Genomic DNA, 22,254 nt, shown 5'->3' with positions numbered 1-22,254 from the left:
GAAATAACTAATCAGGATGAAAGCCATTACTTTGGTAATAGGCAATCAGGTACATTCTATTCATGTGGGCAAGGAGTCATTCAAGTGAAGCAGAGCAGCTAAGAATACCTTGGCGTCCACTTCGAAGTGGACAAGTACAACCGTAACAGTGGACTGGCTTCCAGAGCGCAGAAGGAACTGGCACCATTAAAGCCAATATTGCTTTCAAGTGCCAAAAAAGCAATTTTTAACAGCATTTCTCTCAATTCATCAACATTAGCGCGTATAATTGGATCTTTACTGCCATGATGACTTTGAGAAACAGAAACGATTTGCTGTCCAGAATACACTTCAGATTAGAAAGGAGCGAAGCCCCGCTTTCGAAAGACCAAGGCCAACGCTTGAGTTCCTTCTGACCACTGCCTGGTACTAACGTCAACTCCAGGGCGGCATGATCCCACCAAAAGCGAAACAGCAAACCCAAACGTCCACCAACTGCTGGATAAACAAACAGGACCTGACCTAGCTAATAGGATAATCACCCTCCATAAAAAGGAAAGACACGATGGATGTCACAACCCGAGCTTGAAACACAACGTGCTAAGTGAAACAAGCCAGTCACAAAAGCCCCCCGGTTATACGACTTCATTGCATCAATCCTCCAGACCAGACAAGAAGTAAACTGCGGTTGCCAGATTTTGAGGGAAGAGGACCAAGGAGCATGAATGCAAAAGGGCACAGGTTTCTTTTTTTTTGAAATAATGAGAATGTTTTTAAATTAGCGTGGAGGTATTTACACGAGTCTAAACCAAAAATACGAAAAACCCACCAAACTGTGTGCTTTAAAAGGACGGCCTGGGACCCGAGAGAGAACAGGGATTTAGGCGCTTGCCTGACACGTGGCCAATCTCAGTTCAATTCCTGGCACTACAAGTTCCCACAGGAGAGAAGCCCCTGGCATTGCTGAGTGTTGCCCACCCTCTCCCCCAGCCCCAAACAAGGGGTGAATTTTGTGGTATGTGAATTGCATCTAAAAAAAACTTTCACTTTTAAAAATTATCTTTAAGCCAATTAATTTTCCAAAAATTAAGTGATTTGAATTATTTTTTTTTGGCGTCACACCTGGTGATGCACAGGGGTTACTCCTGGCTCATGCACTCAGGAATTACTTCTGGCGGTGCATGGGAGACCATGTGGGATGCTGGGAATCAAACCCGGGTCGGCCGCGTGCAAGGCAAATGCCCTCGCCGCTGTACTATTGCTCCAGCCCCCAGTGATTTGAAATTTTAAGTGACCTAGGGAGTCTCTTCTAAAAGCGAAGTTCTAAGCACAAATTTCATCGTGTGATTACACTGCTTCACAGCAGACTTCTCCAGAACACTTGAGTTTACTTCCTCGAGCCTATACAAGCTGTGCATTCTGAGCCACACCTCAGGACAGCCCCACCAGCCCAGCATACCTGCCACTCAGCCTGGTTTCCTTTCCAGGAAGCCTCCTGGTCCCAAAACTGTCTCACAGAGTGTTTGCTCCGTCTCCTGCTTCCCCTTTCACCTCTCCCTCCTGGATTCCACTAAGGCTAAATGTTTCTCAAGGTATGCTCCCCTTGAACTTCCAGGCGGGAGTGGAGGACCCAACACCCACCTGCACATCTCCTAAGTCTCCTTGGCAACATTTATGATCGCTGAGTGGAAACGCTGGACAGAACCGCGCTAAGAGCTGCCACGTGAGGTTACAGGAGCTTCTAGTGATTGGGACAGTGACGGGCTTCAGTGTCTGGCACAGACGACAGATGAACAGTAACTGAAGACCACGGGCCACCTGACAGAAATCAAAGTTTCTAGCAAAATTCGGAGGAACATAAGAGAGCTCTGGATGCAGCTGTAAACTGAGCTTCTGTCAATTTCCAAAATTCCACAGTTCATGCGAGGCCTTACTTCAGCCCAGTGCTGCAAACAGTGGTTAAAGCTCTGCTCTCCCCACAAACTGCTTTACCACAGCAAGCCCCTACCCTGCACCAGGCACCTGACCAGGTGTCTCATACTCCATTCACCACCTCGTAACTTCTGCATAAACAGGAAGCCTGGGGGGTGCCTGAGCAGCTCCAGCTGGTTCAAGTTCCAGCGCTAAGTACATGGTGCTGTGGCCCAGAGTTCCGGTCAGCGAAGCTCTGCTCACTCCGTCCCAGTGTCTACCGCTACGTCCTACTGCTCGGCCCAGTTGGAGGACACCGGCTCCGACTCACGAAGAGATCAGGGGTCGGAGCGATAGCACAGCGGGGAGGGTACTTGCCTAGCACGCAGCCAACCCGGATTCAATCCCCAGCATCCTATAGGGTCCCCCAAGCACCGCCAGGAGTAATTCCTGAGTGCAGAGACAGGAGGAACCCCTGAGCGTCACAGGGTACAACCCCCCCCCAAAAAAAAAATAAGAAGAGATCATCATTCAGACTTCAATTTTACTACGGGTAAGGTTTCTCCATCCCTGCACTCCTGATATTTGGGGACAATAATCCTTTCTTTCGGGGGCTGTCCTAACACTACAACCCTTAGCCTCTACCCATGGGGTGGCGGTTACTGCCTCCCAGTCAAGACAGCAAATGCCACCTGGAGGTGGACTCTCCACTGCCTGAGAACCCCTGATGGGTTTATTGTTCTGACTCTGAAGGTGTGTCCCCTAACAACCCCACTGGAGCAGTGGACCACAACAAACAGCACTCACTGGCTTCTCACAGCAGGGGGGGGTGCAAAATAAATGCATGGAAGGATCATCTGGGCAGAGACCGTGGCTCCTTAACGGTGTAGCTGCCTTGGCCGGGAGACGCTGACTAGAAGGAAAACCAATGGAGGGGCCCTAGAATGAGCTCTCTCCTGACAAGCCAGCTTAAACCCAGAGCCGGAAACTCCTATGCACCTTCAAACAGATACATTCTTTGAACATAGGCTCCTCAAAGAATATGAGGGGGCTGGAGCGATAGCACAGTGGGGAGGGCATTTGCCTTGCACGCGGCCGACCCGGGTATCATTCCCAGCATCCCATAGGGTCCCTGAGTACCGCCAGGAGTAATTTCTGAGTGCAGAGGCAGGAGTAACCCCTGAGCATCAGCAGCTGTGACCCAAAAAGCAAAAAGTAAAAAATAAAATGAACATCCCGACCCCCAGAAAAAGGGGAGGGGCTAAGGGCTTAGGAAGTCGCACCTTGTCATGTACCAGCAATAAAGCTACCCTGTGCCCAGAAAAAAAGAAAAAAAAAAGAATATGAGACAAAGGTGCGAGGCAAGAATGAGAGTTCCACACAGGAGGCCCGGGCTGCCCAGCTCCACGGCGGGGCTGACTCCTCGGCAGGAGACCAAGTGTCTGGAGCCGCATCTTACACCTGCTGCTCACGCTCACTTGAATGTTGATCCATTTGCGTTAGGAAAGCTTTCTGAAAAGGAGCTCTGATCCAATCGGAGTTAAACCATCTGCTGGTGCCAAGTATAAAGTGGGAGTCAAAACTTCACATCTTCCCCAAAATTACAGTAAATAACATTGCTCTCCACTTTCAACCAGCCGGCAACGATACTATAATTAGTCAAACAATGCACAGACAATCAGGTAGTCCTGAGTCTGAATGTGTAACTGACTAGCTAGCTCATCAAAACAATATATTAGGTCCTATCTTTTTTTTTTTTTTTACTTTTTTTTAATCATGATAGCACAGCAGCAGGGTGTTCGCCTTTCACACAGCTGACCCGTGTTCGATTCCTCCGTCCCTCTCGGAGAGCCCGGCAAGCTACCGGGAGTATCGAGCCCGCACGGCAGAGCCTGGCAAAGCTCCCCGGGGCGTATTGGATATGCCAAAAATAGTAACAATAAGTCTCACAATGAGAGGTTACTGGTGCCCGCTCGAAGAAATCGATGAGCAACAGGATGACAGTGACAGTGGCTTTTTTTATTGAATCACTACGAGGTAAACCCTTACAAAGCTGTTCATGATTAGGTTTCAGTCATATAGTGTTCCAACACCCATACCTCCACCTGTGTACATGTCCCAGTGCCAGTGTCCCCAGGTTCCCCCCCATCCCCTGCCTGCCTCTATGGCACGCGCTTTCTCCCCCTCTCCCTCGCCCCCGCCTTGGGCATTGTGGTTTGCAATATTGATACTGAAAGGTTATCAAGAATATCCCTTTACCTACTTTTATTAAAAATGAATCGCAGTGAGATACAGTTACAGACTTACAAACTTTCCTGATTACGCTTCAGTCATTAATGATCAAGTACCCATCCCTCTACCAATGCCCATTCTCTACCACCAATGTTCCCAGTACCCCTCCTGCCACCCCCACCTCTTCCCACCCCCTGCCTCTGCGGCAGGCATATTCCCTCTTACTCTCTCCTTTTGGGTCTTATGACCTTTACCTACTTTTAACCCCCAGGTCTTGTCCGGTGTCATCACCCCCAGCTATTACTGTCACCCCGATCTCGTCTCTTACGGGCCCTCAGCCCCACACACACTTGTGGTTAGTTCCAGTATTAGGTCATATCTTAAAGACTATCTTAAAGGCTTCCACTCCCAGCTCCTAATTTTCATACGACCTCAGTTAATGACTCATTCCTTCAAAGTTGAAATGTATTTTTTAAAACTATATTTTCTTATTAGACTGAAGGATCAGTTAACAATTTTTCTAAAATTACTTCTTGGAGTTCCTCAACTGGACAAACGTATGTGTTGAATTTTCCTTCCAAATTGCAAAGACTTGGGCGTATTAGCAGAATTAGAAAGTTATTTTTAAAAAACCAATTCCTGATTTTAGGTTGTGAAAAAACAAATACTTGGTCTTTATCCGCTGCTGTTCCTGGCTCCAAAAATCCTTAGGGAATCTCCTGAATGATGCAAGTACCTTTTGCAGGCTAGTAAGGCGAGAGGTGGGGAAAGGCACATAGATAGATTTTCAGAATAAAGACCTTGTCAACAGGAACCCAAGTCACGGGACAGAGCGCACGGGCCTAAGATGCTTGCCTGGCACACCAATGACCGCGCTTTGATCCCTGGGACCGCATATGGCCCTCCAGCATGGCCAGGAGTAAGCCCTGAGCACCACCAGGCTCAACTCCTCTTCCCCTGCCCTCCACTTCCAGGAGGGCGTGGTGGGGGGGAAGGCCAAGTCGGATTAGAAGAATGAACTTTCTTCCCTACTTCCCAGTACCCAGGGGGTGGGGGCGATGAAGGGGTTCCCTCCCAGTGTCAATGACTGAATTAGGGGAGGGGGCAAGGAAGCTCTGTGCCAACCCCCCAGCTCCACACCTAGCCTCAATACTTCCCTCTGACTACTCCTGTGTTGTCATCCTTATAATAAACCAATAAATGCTAAGTGAAGGGCTTTCCTGCATCCTTTTGTGAGTGGTTCTAGCTAATCACCTTACCTGGAAGTGGTGAATTGTGAGAACCCGAAAATTTGTCGCCAGAGTGGAATGAAGCAGAGTTAAGTCGGCTGGTGTGGGGCTCCGAACTCTGCTGTGAGGGCAAGTTTCTGTTACTGAGCCCCTAAGCCTCTGGCCTGGCCTTAATTCGTGATGGGGTCACAGTAAACCGGAACTGGAGGACACCCAGTTAGCGGTCAGGAAAGTCACCATAGATGCCGGGGGCCAGCCCAGCTGCACAGGGTTGGTCCAGGCATGCTGCAGTCACAATCCTTTGTTCCCAACACATAGGTGCAAATATTTCTTTCAACATTAAATATGACCAAGCCACTGACCAAGCAATTGCCCTGTCCTTTCTAACACAAGCGGCAAGAACTCCCAACTGTCTTTCATAACCTCTGTGTCTAACACACAGGCCCACTGGAGTAGAGCACTATTTTTTCACAGCCCATAAGATTTGGGGAAAGACACCAGGAGACTGTGGAGAAGGCCCCATCCTTGAAACTAAGCAGACCAGGGCTCAAAACCCAACGGCCATCATTAACGTGCTTCTGAGTAAGTTTCATCTCTTCCAACCTCAATCTCCTATCCACAAAATGGGAGTGGTACCCTGCCACCAGGAACGGTTCTGAGGATTAGAGGGGATAATCTATTTAAAGTGCCTGGCGCATAAGAGAACAGCAGTAACCAAATTTCCTCCTCCCTCCTGTGCCAGGTCCTCCAATGCTAGTCAGAGAACTGACGCTCAAGGCAATGTCTAGAAGCCATGCTGCAGGTCTGGGCTGGGTAGCCATTCTCAAAAGAAATGAGTAACCAAAGATCTGAGGCATTCAGGGCCACTAAAAATAACTGGCAAGTCTCCACAGATGGGGTCCGTGAACACAGAATCCCGGTGGTCAGACCAAGCCTGAAAACACTGAAGACCTTGAGGGCTCACAATGCTATCACTGTCGGTCCAGACACTTAATCGTGAATACCTTCTTGCACGGGAGCACAGCATAGCATAGAACGGTCAAGACATTATTTCTCTAGAATGTCACGGTTGGGTGTTCACCTTTCACTCGGCCAACCCGAGTTCAATTCCTCCGTCCCTCTCGGAGAGCCCGACAAGCTACCGAGAGTATCAAACCGGCGAAGCAGAGCCTGGCAAGCTACCTGTGGCGTACTGGATATGCCAAAAACAGTAACAATAAGTCTCTCAATGAGAGACATTACTGGTGCCTGCTCAAACAAATCGATGAGCAACGGGATGACAGTGACAGTGACAAGTCACAAGACCAACAGCACAAACTCTCTGAGATTAGAGCATGCGAAGGAACAAGGCACCTGCAGGTCTACCTAAAAGAAAATTCAGTAAATTAAATGGTTTCCACTTTAATAAATGTTCAATAATATTGGCCCTTTTAAACATTCGCCATCAGTACATGTATCCTGTTATCTGAGAGGGATCGTTCTAGAATGCCTACTCCCCCCGCCCCGCGCTGACTCCCAAACCCACAAGAACTTAAGCCCCTTATATAAAGTGTCATCTCCACACATATGTACATCTGCCCACATGCTTCATGTAACCTCCAGATTATGTACAACACCTAATCCAATTAATCGCTATGTTACAGTTTAGAGAACAGCTACAAGGAACAAGTCTGTGCACATCACACATGCTTAGCCTAACTGCACACTGTATTATTTTCTATCTGTGGGCCAGATGGATCCCAAAATGCTGAAGCTATGCACAGGGAGAGCCTATTTTTCAACAAAGTTTCAGAGGGTCTAAACAAAAGTGACGCTGGGATTTTCCAGGATCTCCACCGGTGCCTGATGTATCCTACAGAAGAGAGCGGTTCTAAATGTTCCCTGAAATGGAAACAAATACCGGGGGGTTGAACGCAGGCGATAGGGGAGGAAAGAACCCTTTACAGAATCTCTTTGGTATTCAGCTGCAAAGGCCTCCAAGCTCTGTCGAAGGCAGTTCAGAGGAGGACACGGATCCATCAGTGTCGGTCTGACTAGCTGGCGGCTGCCCCGAGCACCGTTAACTCATGCCTGAGTTCAGCCCGCCTCCACAAAGTCAACTGGGTATTTGGGACAGGAAACAATCTGTGCCTGCGCACAACCTCTGACCGCCAGCTGTGAGGTGCAAGGCTTTTTTTTCATTTGGAGAAATGAAAACAAACCATTTCAATTCTATCTTGAATGTATCACTGGCCTGGCACGGATCTGAGCTTTCACGTATGAAGGAGAAATGAAGTCAGACCCATACATACTTGCACAATTTTAAGTTTATGCCTAAATGACGTCAGATAATGTTATCTGGACATTTTTTAAACCCTGGGTTGTGTCATCTGGAGCAACCAACTATCCTGGCTTGCTTCCAGGGAGCTCTGTAACAACTCACACTTCTATTGAGAGGCCGGGAAGTGACAGCTATTTCCCAAGACCCAAGTCAGGGAGCTGAGGGTCCTTTCAAGTTTCAAGAGCTCCAGAATAACTGCATCAACACTAAGTGCTAGGTGCAATGCATCAGAAAGACACGTGACTAAGTTTAAAGTGGTGTCCTTACTGTCTTCCTTTTCTTTCCTTTTTTTTTTTAAAGGCTGTCTATATTGAAAAGTGCCACCTAGCTTCTTATCACCTGGCTCGATTTCCCCCTTTAATTACCTACCTCAATACCTCTGATTAAGAATATGCCCTAAGAAAAAATGGACATTTTCTCTTGGGAAAACTTTTTCTGTGATGGGTAAACACTTAATACTTCAAGCTGTCAGGGTCTGAAAGCAGTCACAGACAACAGGTAAACAAAGGTGGTAAGCAACTGTTTCAAGAAATTCTGTGGACACTAAAATTTAAATTTCATGAAGAAAAGTTCACTTGTTACAAAATATAAAATCTGTAGCCATTTAAAAATGTAAAACTGCGGGGCTGGAGAGATAGCACAGCAGGTAGGGCATTTGCCTTGCACTCGGCTGACCCGGGTTCGATTCCCAGCATCCCATATGGTCCCCTGAGCACTGCCAGGGGTGATTCCTGAGTGCAGAGTCAGGAGTAACCCCTGTGTATCACCAGGTGTGACCCAAAAAGCAAAAAAAAAAAAAAAAAAAGTAAAACTGGGGCTGGAGCAATAGCACTGCAGGTAGGGTGCTTGCCTTGCACACAGCCGACCCGGGTTTGAATCCCAGCATCCCATATGGTCCCCTGAGCACTGCCAGGAGTGATTCCTGAGTGCATGAGCCAGGAATAAACCCTGTGCATCGCCAGGTGTGACCCCAAAACCAAAAACCAAAAAATAAATAAATAATGAAATAAAATAAAAATGTAAAACTACCTTCATTTCTGTATAAAGAGTAAGGGGGCCAGTTTGACCTACAATCCAGGTCCCAGCACGGAGAGGGCCTTGGATGCAGCTTGCCCAAAGAGAAATATAATCCCAATGTCAAAGCTAGCGCACCAAACCAAGTTATTCAAATGGTGTGGCTACTACTATTTTGGAGCTGTTTTTGCTTAAAGGAGCCTGATATCTCCAGGCTTCAGTGTAACTAGCAATTTTTAATGAATAAACATAGTCCAAGATTCTTCTTTTAACCATAGAATCCACCATAATTTCTTAATAAAATAACCATAAGGAAAACTTGTGCTAAGTATGGCTCAATCAACTCCATAACATTACTTTCATGCAACTCCAAGAGAACCAGATGTGGCTGGCTATGGAACCCACAAACCCAAATGAACACCAGAAGACTTTGTATGGAACTATTAATTTGAAGAAAAAAAAAAGTTACAGAGTTGTTACTTTAGCAACAAAATTTATAAGGTAGGATACCGGAATACACAGCAAATAACAGCACAACTCAGTGATGGTAAACTGTCTACTTCACTTTCTCCATTTGTAGGTCCTAATACATACAATTCTTTTGTTCATTTTAATCTTTATTCACGGGCAATTATTTCCATAGTGTGAATGAATCATTGCAAAATATTGTCTGGATTCATAATCCTAAAGTCAATCTCCCCTAAATAGTCAGCAAACACCAGATTAATCTTGACTTAAGAGACATGATCTGTCAAACTCTTAGTGCAACTGTGTTTAAACAAACATTTGAGAACCTCAAAAAAACAACAAAGTAAATGAAGTATTTTGAAACTAGCATTGGTTTTCTCTAGACTCTGAAAAAATTTCTTTTATCAAGAGGTAAAGTACCCTTTTCTAGATGATATTTCTAGGTGACATCCAGGGCTACAATTCTCCCAAGACACCAGAAAAATCATATTACTTAAACTGTTTTAACTTTTGTAATGTCTAGCTCTTTTATAAGCCCTGAAAACGTAACGAGTTTGAGTTTGAGGCAAGGGCAGTAATCACATTATAATAAATACCACAACTAAGAGACTCAGTCCTAATTCCACATCTATGTAAATAAGTTTCTTCTTTATCCTATCCAAGGCCTGATTTCTACCAACTGTTGAAAATACCATTTCAAAGTCACCGTTTTATGTCATTATCCATGTTCCATATGGTTCTGACATTCGGTCACTATACAGTACCATTAACAATCCTTTATAGTTCTTTCTCTAAGGACGATTTGCTTATTGCACAGATAGATGTGGTCTTACAACTTAAAAGCACCTAAATGGATGTTTACGCTGATCAACAAACATCACAAGAGACTACCACACATATTCAATCCCTGTGGGTTTACCCTGAGATTTCTTACTATCTTTGAAAATAGAAAAAGGTAGATCCACAATCAACTGTCACTGAATCAGAAACTACCACATTTTGGAATAAAATGCTGTATCTCAGGCAATTTTTCACTTTCAGCAAAACACCTGCTCTGCACCTGGGGTGTCCACTGGGCACAGCTGCCATACTGAGACAAGTCACAGAGCAAAACGAGAAATCCAGGAAAATAATGAAAGACAAAATGGGGGGCAGTTCCTGCTGTAGGAAAAGACAAAAAGCTATTTCAAACCAACCCTCTGGCAGGAGGCAGAAGCCCTCGGCAGTGCTAAGGTGAGAATGCATATGACGTTCCACTCAGAGCAGAAAGAGCTCCGAGGTTTTTTATTTTTATTTTTTTTTGGGGGGGTGATGGTTTTTGCTTTGGGGGCCACACCCGGAGATGTCCGGTGGGTTACGTCTGACTCTGCGCTCAGGAATCAGACCCTAAACATGTAACATTGTTGTAAATGTAAGCTTGCGGCTCTGATTCGCGGTCAGCCAGGTAACAGAGTTTCCTTTTCCTGGTTGGGACCAGGACGCTCCATCCGGTTACGGCTTAGGGACGCGTCTGCGGGTGGTACAATAGGGTCTGTGTGCAGTACGCGGTGGGCGCGCGCGAGATCTCGCACCGATTGCCTCCTCCGTGCAAGTTGGAGCAAAGCTCACTCTCCCTTGCTCCGGCCGATCTGCACCGGACTTCTAGAAGTGGCACCAAACTGAGCTCCTGAGACTACCTAAACGGTGACATCACCCTTCTCGAGCCACAGAGACCACTGCAAAGAAGCCCCTCTTGACCAGTAGTTCTTTAAACACACACACACACACACCCCTCAAAACCCTTTCGCTAGGAGCTTGCTCCACCTTCCTATCACATCCTGCAGATCGGGGCGCGACATCCAAGTTTACAGTGGGGTCGTCTGGGGGGACGAGGTGGGGGAGCCGGGGATAGAGTCCTGGAGCGAGGAGGACCTGTCAAACACCTTTTTTAGAGGGGCCGAGGTCCCCCGAATAAGCCAGAGAAGAGTTACACGCTTCCATGTCTGGATGGCCTTTTTATAAGCTCGGGAGATTCAACCAGACCCCCCCCCCCGCCCAAATAAAAAAAAGGGAGAAGGGGCTGCCTTTCCGTGTCGATCCTGGCGGGGGTGGGGGGGCTCCGCCGCCCGGGCCCGCGGGGGTCTCCCCATCTGCGACCCCGGCTGCTGGCGACGTGCCGGTCCGCCTGGCGAACGCCCCGAACTTCTCGGGTCCCGCCGCCGGCGGCCGCCCCAGGTGGGGCCGCGCGGCCGCCCCCGCGCGGGGGGGACCCGGGAACAATGCGGGGCTGCCGGGCGCCCACGCTCGGGCCCGCCGCGGAGGGGGGGGAAGGGGAGAGCGTGCCCGGCCCGCGCGCCGGGGAACAAAAGGGGCCGCGGGGGGCCCGCGGCGGGGGGCGGGGGGCGCCCGCCCGAGACGCGGGGAAAAGTTTGCGCGGGGCCGCGGCCGGGGCCGGGGCCGGGCCGCGCCGCGCCGCGCCGCACAATAGCCGGGCCGGGCGCGGGGGCCCAGGCCGCGCCGCCACGCCCCCGCCGGGCCCCGCCGGCCGCGTACCTGGTGGGTCTCCTTCCTGCCGCCCGCGGCCGCCGCCGCCGGCCCGCCGGGGCCGCTCGTCATGTTCACGTACAGGGAACGGCTGAGCGGGCTCCGCAGCGTCCACATCCTCCGCGCCAGCCACGCGGACGCCAGGCTCAGGCACAGCCAGCCCACCCACAGTCTCATCGGGGGCCGCCGCGGCCGCTCGCTGCGATCACCGCCGGCGCCGGGCCGAGCACGAGGCGGCGCCGCCGCCGCCCGCCGCCGCCGCCGCCGCCCGGGCTCGAGCCATCGCGCCCGACTCGCCCATCCAGCCCCTGCAGGGCCCAGGCGGGGGGTGGGGAGGAGCGGGCGGCGCGCGGCCTTCCCGCCTCCCCCGGCCGTGCCGCCCGCGGAACGCCGCCGCCGCGGGCGCCGGTTTCCACCCGGAGCCCTTTCCGGTGCGGCCGGGGGCGCGCGCGGACGGGGACGGGGGCGCGCGCGAGCGGCGGCGCGCGCGGGCCGGGAGGCGGGACAAAGGGAGCGCGCAGCCGCCGGGGGCGCGTCCCCGTCTGCCTGCGGGGGCCGCCGCGCGGCGGCCAAAGCTTCCCAAGGGGCCCCCGAGGCCTCCCGACCCCTCCAAGGTGGTCCCCGCAGGGGTTCTGGGGGCTTCCCTCGTTTCATTCTTCCTTTTCGGACCCTCCTCCTCTCCCCCTCTCCCCCGTCCGCCTCCCCAACCGCCTCCCGGCTTTCACCTGGTTGTCTAAATTAACCCGGGGGGTTCGCGGGAACACTCATTCCTTATTTATTCGCCACCCCCCCCCCAAGCCCACTTAGTCTTAAGTCTTTGCGGAAGGTGGACACCGCCGGGCCTTAAATGCCTGGCTCGGCCGCGTGGTTTGTTTCCTGACCCCGCTTAGAGCACTCGAGGGAGAGCCCGGCTCCCAGGGCCTCCCTCCGCCCTGCCTTGCCAGAGCACAACAGATCTGGTTTTCTTTTTGAAAGGAGACCACCAACTCCTGCCTTCCTTGCCCACCGCGCCCCCCAAGCCCGGCTGAGTTGCCGGCTGCAGGTCTGCTCTGCAAACGAACAAAAAAAAAAAGCTCATCCTCGAGTCGGAAGACGCTGCAGCAGCTGTGGCGTCTGCAAGACCTGTTTGCGTGTATCCATGACCCTGACCAAGAAGGAAGCCTCCCCCGCCGCCCCCGAGTTCGAGGCCCCGCCCGCTGTTTCCTCGAATCTTCCCCCCCCTCCGCCCCCACCCCCATGGGAAGTTGGACGCAGCCCCTGAGAGCAAACTGCACGCCCCGGAGCGGTCTTCACCCGGATGTTTCTTTGATCATTTATAGCTCCGGGAGACCTTGCAAGTGTTTCCAAACTGAAGGGCCACACGGTGTTCCGGTGTCTGCAGCTCTTCCTGTGGCGACCCAAGTGGCAACCGAGGGACAGAGGGGCCCCGGGTCCTCTGGTTTTGAACACCCGCTGGGCTGGGCTGAGAAAATGCACCGCTAGTGTACGGCCCTTGGAGATAATGGTGTTGACTTAGTTTTGTTCCAAATGAAACAGATCTTTCCCTCCGTCCCATACTGTACTTGGTGCAAGAGAAGTTCGTTTATGAAGACGGAGGGTAGAAACTCACTGACAAGGAACAAAATCATTCCTTACTCACGCCTCCCTTCCCCTTTCCAGACCCTGATGTGGGGGGTGGGCGGCGTTGGCCTTGGTGGCCCTAAGGTTCAATTGCAGATCCTGCAACGTGGGTGGTGCTGGAAGCCACCCTGGCCACTTCAACCATGCTCAGACCATCAGGGCTACCTTTGGTAGTGCTGAGGCCAGGGGGGTATGCAGTGCCCAGGATGGCACTGGGGCCCTTGCCTCCGCACTCACCTCTATCAGTGAGCTCTCTCCCTGGCCCCCCTTACCCACACTCCCATCAACCTAAGGCTCTCGCCCCTCTTACTGCCTGAAGTTGGCAAAAGCTGTAACAGAAACAAAAGTTAAGGAGGCATAGGGGAGGATGGACTTCACTGGGAGAGCCCCTCCCCCATATAACATGAGGAGAATGAATGAATGAATGAATGAATGCATGCATGCATGGTGGGGCAGGGAGGAGGGAGGCTGCTTTGTCTTTGCTCAGTTCAATGCACTCACTGCCAGCTTCCTGCCGAAAGCCCCAAGTAGCTAGCGCGTCACTAAATCCAGTTCAAACCTGGAGTGGCTCTCCCGCGCATCAGAACCGCAGAAGCAAGTCCAGATCACTCCGTTTGTGATGTCACTTCTCACCCCGGCCTCCCAGGAGCAGGGTCAGTGAGAAAGCAGCAGCGTGCCAAAGGAAGCCTTTGGTCTGTTTGGAGTGGACTGGAAGCAGGAATGCAAGCAGCCAAGAATACATGGGGAAAAAAAAAAAACACATACTCCTATTTCTGAAGACAAAGGCGACAGAGAGAGGCATGCCCCCCCACTATGCAGGAAGCCTGATGCGCTGCAAGGGGGTGCCACAAAGCAGAAGCCAGAACCCGAACAAAAACCAAGTGGAGGGTCTCTGCCGTCTCAAGCCCCTGGGGTCAGGTGACTGACTGGGGGGCAGCCTGACGTCCCACTTCATATTGTAACGCCAAACGGCGGGGTGGAGGGGGAATGGCTCGAACATTAAAAAGAATCACAAGCAAATCCCCAACATAGGAGGGGTTGTGTACACTTAGCCAGCCCAGGAAGAAACCCAAGCCCAGAGCGATTTGCCGAGAGGTAACAGCAAAGTCAATACCAGACCTTCTGATAGACCCTCGCATCCCAGCTCGCGGTCCTTTGATCCATCTAAGCCTGGCTGCCTCGCTCTTCCCAGAGAGCCTCCTGAAATACAAATGAGGAGGAAGGAAAGCAGCAAGAGTAAATATACCAAGCAGAAGTTCAGCGTGCCCTGGGGGACTGCCCCCTCCCTTCATCTAGCAGAATGTCATACTGGATATTAAAGCCCTCCCGTGTCCAGAATGGAGAGGAAGAGGCACGGATTACACAGAAAGCTAATGAGCTAATATCCTTTCTCACCAGGTTTGGAAACGCAGCCGGGGATATTCAAAGGACGCGTGGGCTGGCCTCCAAGCGGCCGTGCAATCACCCTCTGTACACGGGGCCCCAAATCTTGACAGGATCACTTTCCCATCAGAACTCTGCTTGGGTGACTTTGTTATCATTGTTCTTGTCACAACAAATCCCCGCAGTTGGATGTTTGCTCCTCAATTAGAAACTGTTAAGGGGGCCCAGGAGATGGTACCAGGGCTAAGGTGCTTGCCTTGCATGAAGTTTTCCTAAACACCGCCAGGGGTCGCTCCCGAGCACAGACCCAGGAACAGTTCCTGAGCCCCGCCAAGGGTGGCCCCAAAATAAAGAGGTGCGGGGGAAAATGTAAGCTTACAGAAAAAAGAAAGAGCTGAATCTGTCTCAGAGGGTAAAAATCGTATTTATCACTGTTGGTCATTGATTATTTCCATAGGTGCCTCCTTGGCCATCTACAAAACTCTCATAATTACATTTTTGTGGACTTGTTGCAATGTACAGAAAGTGCACGTCTGTAGTGGTTCACGGATCCAAAAGGCAAGGCTACATGTCCACAGTTAATGTAGGGTGGTGCTGGCCATCCACCTGGTCTCACACATGAAAGGCAGGCACTTCCTGTTCTGTGTTTATTTTGTTCGGGGGCCACACCTGGCGGTGCTCAGAGGTTGCTACTGGCTCTGCACTCAAGAATGACGGCAGTGCTCAAAGGACCATATGAGAATCGAACCCAGGTTGGCCACATGCAAGGCAAGCACCCTACCCACTGTACTATTCTTGGTATTTCTGTCGTGACTCAGGTCCTTGGACCTGGCTTTATTTTTTTTTTTTTAATGTTTCTTATAGAATGTCGGGGAAAGCGAGTTTTCTTCAGTATACTGAATAGATGTGCTCTATGATAATGAGTATTTCTAAAAATAAGTAATGAATATATTAAATAATTTTTCACATTAGTAAATGTTGGGTATTATTACCTGTATTTGATTAATATCATTTCCATTAGACTCAATCACTGCAGACTTTGAAAGATAAATTCAAAACTAAGGTGGAGCTGTGAACAGGGTTTGTTTGCTTTTAATTTGGCAACAAGATGGGAGATAGATCAAAGGGTTGGAGCACATGCTTTGCATGCAACAGGCTCAAGTTTGATACCCAGTATTGCATGTTTGCTGAGCCTTAACAGCAGCAACCCCCTGAGCACTGAATTGAGAGTAGCCCCTAAGCATCATTAGATGTAGCCCAAACAAAACAAAACCCAAAAATATGGCAACAAAAAGTAGAGGTCTGGAGCAATTGTACAGTGAGTCGGGCGCTTACCTTGCACACTGCTGACCTAAGTTCTATCCCCAGCATCCCAAATGGTCCCCCCAAGCACTGCCAGGAGTGATTCCTGAGTGCAGAATCACCCCTGAGCATTGCTGGGTGTGGCCCCAAAGAGAAAATTTAAAAATAAATAAATAAATGTATCTTCAGAATCAGCAGGCTCCGACCTGAAGGTTTCTGAAGTAAAAGCTTCATAGACCATAAAAACATCAACTGCATTTGTACTCGTGATACTCCTTTCCATCATGACCATGGCCTCTGCAAAGCGACCCTCCATGAAACAGTCTGAGAGCCCCCCCAAAAAAGGCTCTTCCTCTGACTATATCTACTCCCAGACCCTTTTCTGGGGCCTTGAACTGAAGGGGGACGGATGAGATGAGGGAAAGGGATATAAAATGCTAAAACGATAGCACAGTCCAACCTTAGATTCACAAAACCAGACAGCCAACCCCGGAGATCTGAGAGGCAAGGCTGCCGTGCCCTTAGCACATCTCTCCCCTGACCCTAAAACTTTTCCCAGCTCATGTGTTTACCTCCATGCGAGCCTTTCACCTGCTTACAATTTCCTGAACTCCATAGCTGGCTTCCATGGTGATCGCAGACCCATTTTAATGATATTAAGAATACTAGCAAAAGGACAAATAAATGTCTTTCTTTCACCTTGGGGATAAAGCATTGATCAGCACCCCAAATTTAAGACTAAAAGGAATAGAAGTAGACTAGAGGGATAGTACAATGGGTAGGGCGTTTGCCTTGCACACAGCTGACCCGGGTACGATCCCCAGCATCCTATATGGTCCCCCAAGCACCACCAATTCCTGAGTGCAGTAATTCCTGAGTGCAGAGCCAGGAGTAACCCCTGAGCATCGCCAGGTGTGTGTGACAAAGAAAAAAATGGGATGGAAGTGGATCTACAGAGATCGTGTAATGACTAGGCACTTACCTTGCACACAGCCAACCCAGGTTCGATTCCCCAGCACCTCCAACCCTTCGAGGGAGTGATCACCGAGCTCAGAGACAGGAATAAGCTCTAAGCACCACCAGGTGTGATCCAAAAACCAAAAGTAAATCAACAAAACGGATGAAAGCGAACTAGAGAGAGTCACCATCTAAGCGGGAGGCAGAGATGGACCTCACGTATATCAGGCATGCATCTAAACGCTGAGCTATCTCCCTGGCCTCATGATTGATTTTTGTTGTTGTAGTGTTGCATGTTTGGGGACCATTCCCAGCAATGCCCAGGGCTTACTCCTGGTAGCATTGGGGTGACCAAACATGGCGTGAGGGCTCAAACTCAGGTTGGCCTCACACAAAGGAACTGCCCTACCCACTGAAATGTCACTACAGCCCATAACTGATTTTTTAAGAGCCATAACTAATGTGGTTTTGTTTTACAATTTAGCCTGGATCTTTCTTAGATGTTTTAAGATCTTTCTTAGAAACAAACAATTTCAATGATTGTTTAGACAAATCATTGAATCCAGCAGGGGGATAGGAGGGGGGAGAGATTTGTCCATTAGATAACCCAAACCTCAGTATTTGGAAACTCCTACAGTTTAGTATTATTCCCATCACAGTTTCCCCTTTCAACTCCTTTGATCCACAGGGATTCTTAAAATTAGCAAATTCCGGGCTAGGGAGTTGGTACAAGGGCATCAATGAAGACCTGAGCACTGGCAGACGGGGCCCCCAACTCCCCCCCCCAAAATAAAAACGTAAAACTTTTGAAGGGTGGACAGTGGAGGCGAGCAGCTATTCTTTCCTCTACCACAAAGACTCTATATTCTCTATGGGCTGACTTCCTGCCAGGAAAAAAAATCTATATTATAACCAAAACATAAATTATATTGGAGCCAGACTCGATCTTGCCATTTTTGCTTTGTTTTGTTTGGGGGCCATCCCTGGTGGTGCTCAGGGCTTACTCCTGACTCTGTGACAGGCTTGGGGGGGTGGGGAACCATCTGTGGTGCTGGGGTTCAAATCCAGGTTGGCTGTATGCAAGACAAGCACCCTGCCCACTGTACTCTCTCTGTCTTGCCATTTTCAACAGAAAACCACAGGTCTCTTACTTTCATAAGGAGATGGGGTGGAGCAGGGGAGATAGAAGAGCAGGTAGGGCACTTGCTTTGCATGTGTCTACCTGGGTTTGATCCCCAGCACCACATATGGTCCACTGAGCCCTTCCAAGAATCATCCCTGAGCACAGAGTCAAGAGTAAACCCTGAGCACAACCAGGTATGATCCAAGCCCCACTAAAAAAAAAAAAAAAGTTATAAGAGGACACAAAAAATTTCACTGCACCTACAATGCTTGTGGTTATTTAATGGAATACATGTTGAAGAACAGTGGAAGTCTTAGTTACTCCTTTAGAGTTTGATTGTACAATGGATTCACTTTTGCAATGTCCAATGTCTTGTTTGATTTACAGACCGGAAACTCAACATTTTGTAAACAGCAGTGTATCCGTAAGAATTTTTTTTTTGCTTTTTTGGGTCGCACCCGGCGTTGCACAGGGGTTACTCCTGGCTCTGCACTCAGGAATTACTCCTGGCGGTGCTCAGGGGACCATATGGGATGCTGGGAATCGAACCCGAATCAGTGCACGTAAGGCAAGTGCCTGCCACTATACCATCACGCCAGCCTCTCCATGAGGATGTTTTTGTCTTGACTCACAGCAAATCACATTATCTTTAAGAATGTCTTAACATTGCTTAGCTCCTTTAGCTTATTTAGAATGTATCCTTTTTAAGTATCAGGAATATGTTACTTTTTTTTTACATCTATGTTTTAAGCATGTATCAAGAAAATATTTTGCCTTTTTTTTTTTTTTGCTTTTTTTGGGTCACACCTGGTGATGCACAGGGGTTAATCCTGGCTTTTCGCTCAGGAATTACTCCTGGTGTTGCTCAGGAGACCATATGGGTTGCTGGGAATCAAACCCAGGTCGGCCATGTGCAAGGCAAACACCCTACCCGCTGTGCTATCATTCCAGCCCCAATATTTTGTCTTTTTGATATGACAGGTGTGACATGGCAGATGATACATGCTATTAATCACAAATTGTCCTGAAGAAAATCCTGAAGATTGGAAAATAAAATTGCTGAAAGACACACTTGTTAAATGCATTCCTACAGTGAATGAGTAAGAACAAAGAAATGGAAAGTCTTCTTTCTTTTCTTCTTTGGTTGTGTTTTGATAACTTCAGTGGCGTTGAGAATCACCAGGACTAAGGGGTGGCAGCCTTAGATCCAACTCTTTGAAATATCTCTCCAGCCCAACAAAATCTTCTTTAAAAAGTGATAGCCTGGAGCCAGAGAGATGGTATAGGGGTTAAGGCAGTCGCCCTTCATGCAGCTAACCTGGGTCCCACCTCCAACACTACATATGGTCCCCCAAGCACAGCCAGGAGTGACTCCTGAGCACAGAGCCAGGAGGAAGCCCTGAGCACAGCCAGGTGTGGCCCCAAAACATAGGGGCGCTCTCTCTCTCTCTCTCTCTCTCTCTTTCTCTCTCTCTCTTTCTCTCTCTCTCTTTCTCTGTCTGTCTATCTGTCTCTCTCTCTCTCTCTCTCTCTCTCTCTCTCTCACACACACACACACACACACACACACACACACACACACACCCCTCTTTAAATTTCTTTCAATAGAAACTCCCTTGCTTTTAAAAACAACCATAAGAGGAGATCGGCGAGAGGAGAGTTGATAGGGCGCTTGCCTTGTAGGCCACTGAGCTGAGTCTGATCCCCGGAACCTCCTAGGGCCTTCTGAATACAGAGCACAGAGCCAAGAGGAAGCCCTGGTCCTGCCCCACGTGACACCACAACAAAAACAAACTAACCCAGAGGAAGCAGAACAAAAATGCCACTTTAGGGCCAGCCCAGGGTGTGGGATACTGGCTCACTCAAACCCAGAAAGGACCGTCTATGTAGCCGGCTATGGCTGCATCTGTCTGTTTCAGGCCTCATGGTACAGTCCACTCTGCTCAGTCACCAGTCAGTGCTCCCTGACCCCTCACGAGTGCTGAGAAGTCCTCACGAGGCTGCTTAGAGGTGTTGAAAGTTAAGTCTCTCGATGAAAAGTAGTCAAGAGGTGTTGGGTTGGGCTGGATTTTGCTTTTGCACTGGCCTGAGTTTGGCCTCACTTAGGCACCCGTGAGAGATGGTTCAGTTCTCAGTATCCCTTACACGGCAGGATTCCCGACAGCCACGATGGGCCCAGGGCATGCCTCTTGAGGGAACTGAAGAGGACCCGCCAGCCTGCCATCCATCCAGCGAGGACCAGACATCACTTGCCTGAGGAGTGCCTGGCTCTGTGCTCAACAATCACTCCTGACAAGCTCAGGGAGAGCCAGGGCTCGAACCCGGGTCAGCTGCATGCAAGGCAGTGCCCTACCCACTGTGCTATTGCTTCAGCCCCCTGTTCCTTTTTTTTTTTTTTTTTTTTTTTGCTTTTTGGGTCACATCCAGCAATGCACAGGGGTCACTCCTGGCTCTGCACTCAGGAATTACCCTTAGCGGTGCTCGGGGGACCATATGGGATGCTGGGAATAGAACCCGGGTCGGCCGTGTGCAAGGCAAATGCCCTACCCGCTGTACTATCGCTCCAGTCTCCTCTTCCACTTTTATCATCAAAAGCGGGGTAAGCATTTATACCAGGAGGCAGGAGACCTGGGTTCTATTTATATCCCTGACATTTTCCATGTGAATGTGAAAAAATCACATTAACCTCAAATATTTTTTTCTGTGAAAGTGATATATATATACATATATATGTATATATATATATTGAAATCTCTGTAGCTGGGGGCCAGAGTGATAGTACAGTCGGCAGGGTGTTTGCCTTGTACATGGCTGACCTGGGTTCAATCCCCAGCCTCCCATATGGTCCCCGAGCACCGTCAGGAGTAATTCCTGAGTGTAGAGCCAGGAGGAACCCTTGAGCATCGCTGGGTGTGACCCAAAATGCCCAAAGAAAGAAACAAACAAAAAACCGTGTGATTGGACCCGTCTTATCCTGTCTGTTTTCTGGATCTATTTTTCACCTCTTTACTTTCATTTGTGAATTCTGTAGACAGCCCCCAAGGGGTCTATATAAACATAAGAGCTAAGTGTTTTATGTTAATTTTCCATTTTATCACACACACTTTAAACACAAGATCTTATACACATTCAGAGTTCCATAACACTTCATAAAATTAAAAAAAAAATTCACTAAAAAAAGAGTACACACTTCTGACAAAGTTTCCAAGTGGAATCTTCTCTTTTTTTTTTTTGCTTTTTGGGTCACACCTGGTGATGCACAGGGCTTACTCCTGGCTCTGCACTCAGGAATTACTCCTGGCGGTGCTCAGGGGACCATATGGGATGCTGGGAATCGAACCCAGGTCGACCGCATGCAAGGCAAACGCCCTACCCACTGTGCTATCACTCCAGCCCCGAGAGTTGAACTCTTGACAAGTAGCTTCTCTGGAATCTAAGCCCAGATCCCTGCCTGCATGTCTAAGATGGCAGGAGCCGCCCTCCTGCCCGCGCCCGCTCACCTGCTGTCCTTCCTGTGAGGCTGGCCCCAGTCCCTGGAAGGGAAAGAATCGGAAGTGAAAACAGATGCATTTCTTCCCCTAAAATGCTAGATCTGGGCCATGGCCTAATCTTGGTGAAAAGCACCTTTAGCTAACTTGCAAATGTGTCTTTTTTTTTTTTTTTTCAGTCACGGTTAGATATTACAGCTGTTACAAAGCTTTCATTACAGTTGGGGCTAGAGCAATAGCACAGCGGGTAGGGCGTTTGCCTTGCATGCGGCAGACCTGGGTTTGATTTCCAGCATCCCATAGGGTCCCCTGAGCACCGCCAGGAGTAATTCCTGAGTGCATGAGGCCAGAGTAACCCCTGTGCATCCTGGGTGTGACACAAAAAGAAAAAAAAATAAATTAAAAATTTAAAAAATAAAATATAACAAATCTTTTATTACAGCATTACAAAGCTGTTCATGATTGCATTTCAGTCATACAATGTTCAACCCCCACCATTTACCAGTGTAATTTCCCAGCCCAGTGTCCCCAGTTTCCCTCCCACCCCTTCAAGCCGCCCCCCCACCCCAGCCTACCTCTATGGCAGGCACTCTCTTCTCTCTCTGTCTCTCTCTTTCTCTCTCTCTCTTTCTCTTTCTCTCTCTCATTTTAGGCCTTGTGTTTGTGATACAGATGCTGAGAGGTTATCATCTGTATCCCTTTACC

At 49.3% G+C, this 22,254-nt stretch overlaps 2 protein-coding genes across 3 annotated transcripts in view; both read right to left on the bottom strand.

Moving 5' to 3' along the window:
- METTL9 (methyltransferase like 9) overlaps positions 1-12,073 on the bottom strand; it is a 46,616-nt gene extending 34,543 nt beyond the window's left edge. Inside the window, exon 1 of one of the 2 annotated variants that reach the window (XM_055136903.1) lies at positions 11,686-12,073. In XM_055136903.1, the coding sequence (XP_054992878.1) occupies positions 11,686-11,853 (168 nt within the window). In that variant the 5' untranslated portion in view covers positions 11,854-12,073. The remainder of the gene's footprint in view (positions 1-11,685) is intronic. The other variant, XM_055136902.1, reaches the window with a different exon arrangement.
- LOC101551014 (transmembrane protein 180) overlaps positions 11,882-22,254 on the bottom strand; it is a 63,890-nt gene continuing 53,517 nt past the window's right edge. The window contains exons 8-10 of the mRNA XM_055136799.1: positions 13,607-13,625; positions 12,061-12,222; positions 11,882-11,984 (exon numbers count right to left, since the gene is read on the bottom strand). Of these exons, the coding sequence (XP_054992774.1) occupies positions 11,882-11,984; positions 12,061-12,222; positions 13,607-13,625 (284 nt within the window). The remainder of the gene's footprint in view (positions 11,985-12,060; positions 12,223-13,606; positions 13,626-22,254) is intronic.

Source organism: Sorex araneus, chromosome 4 (assembly GCF_027595985.1).
Source record: "Sorex araneus isolate mSorAra2 chromosome 4, mSorAra2.pri, whole genome shotgun sequence".
NCBI lineage: Eukaryota > Metazoa > Chordata > Mammalia > Eulipotyphla > Soricidae > Sorex > Sorex araneus.
The sequence above is the reverse complement of the archived record's forward strand: the minus strand, read 5'-3'. Positions and strand labels throughout refer to the sequence as shown.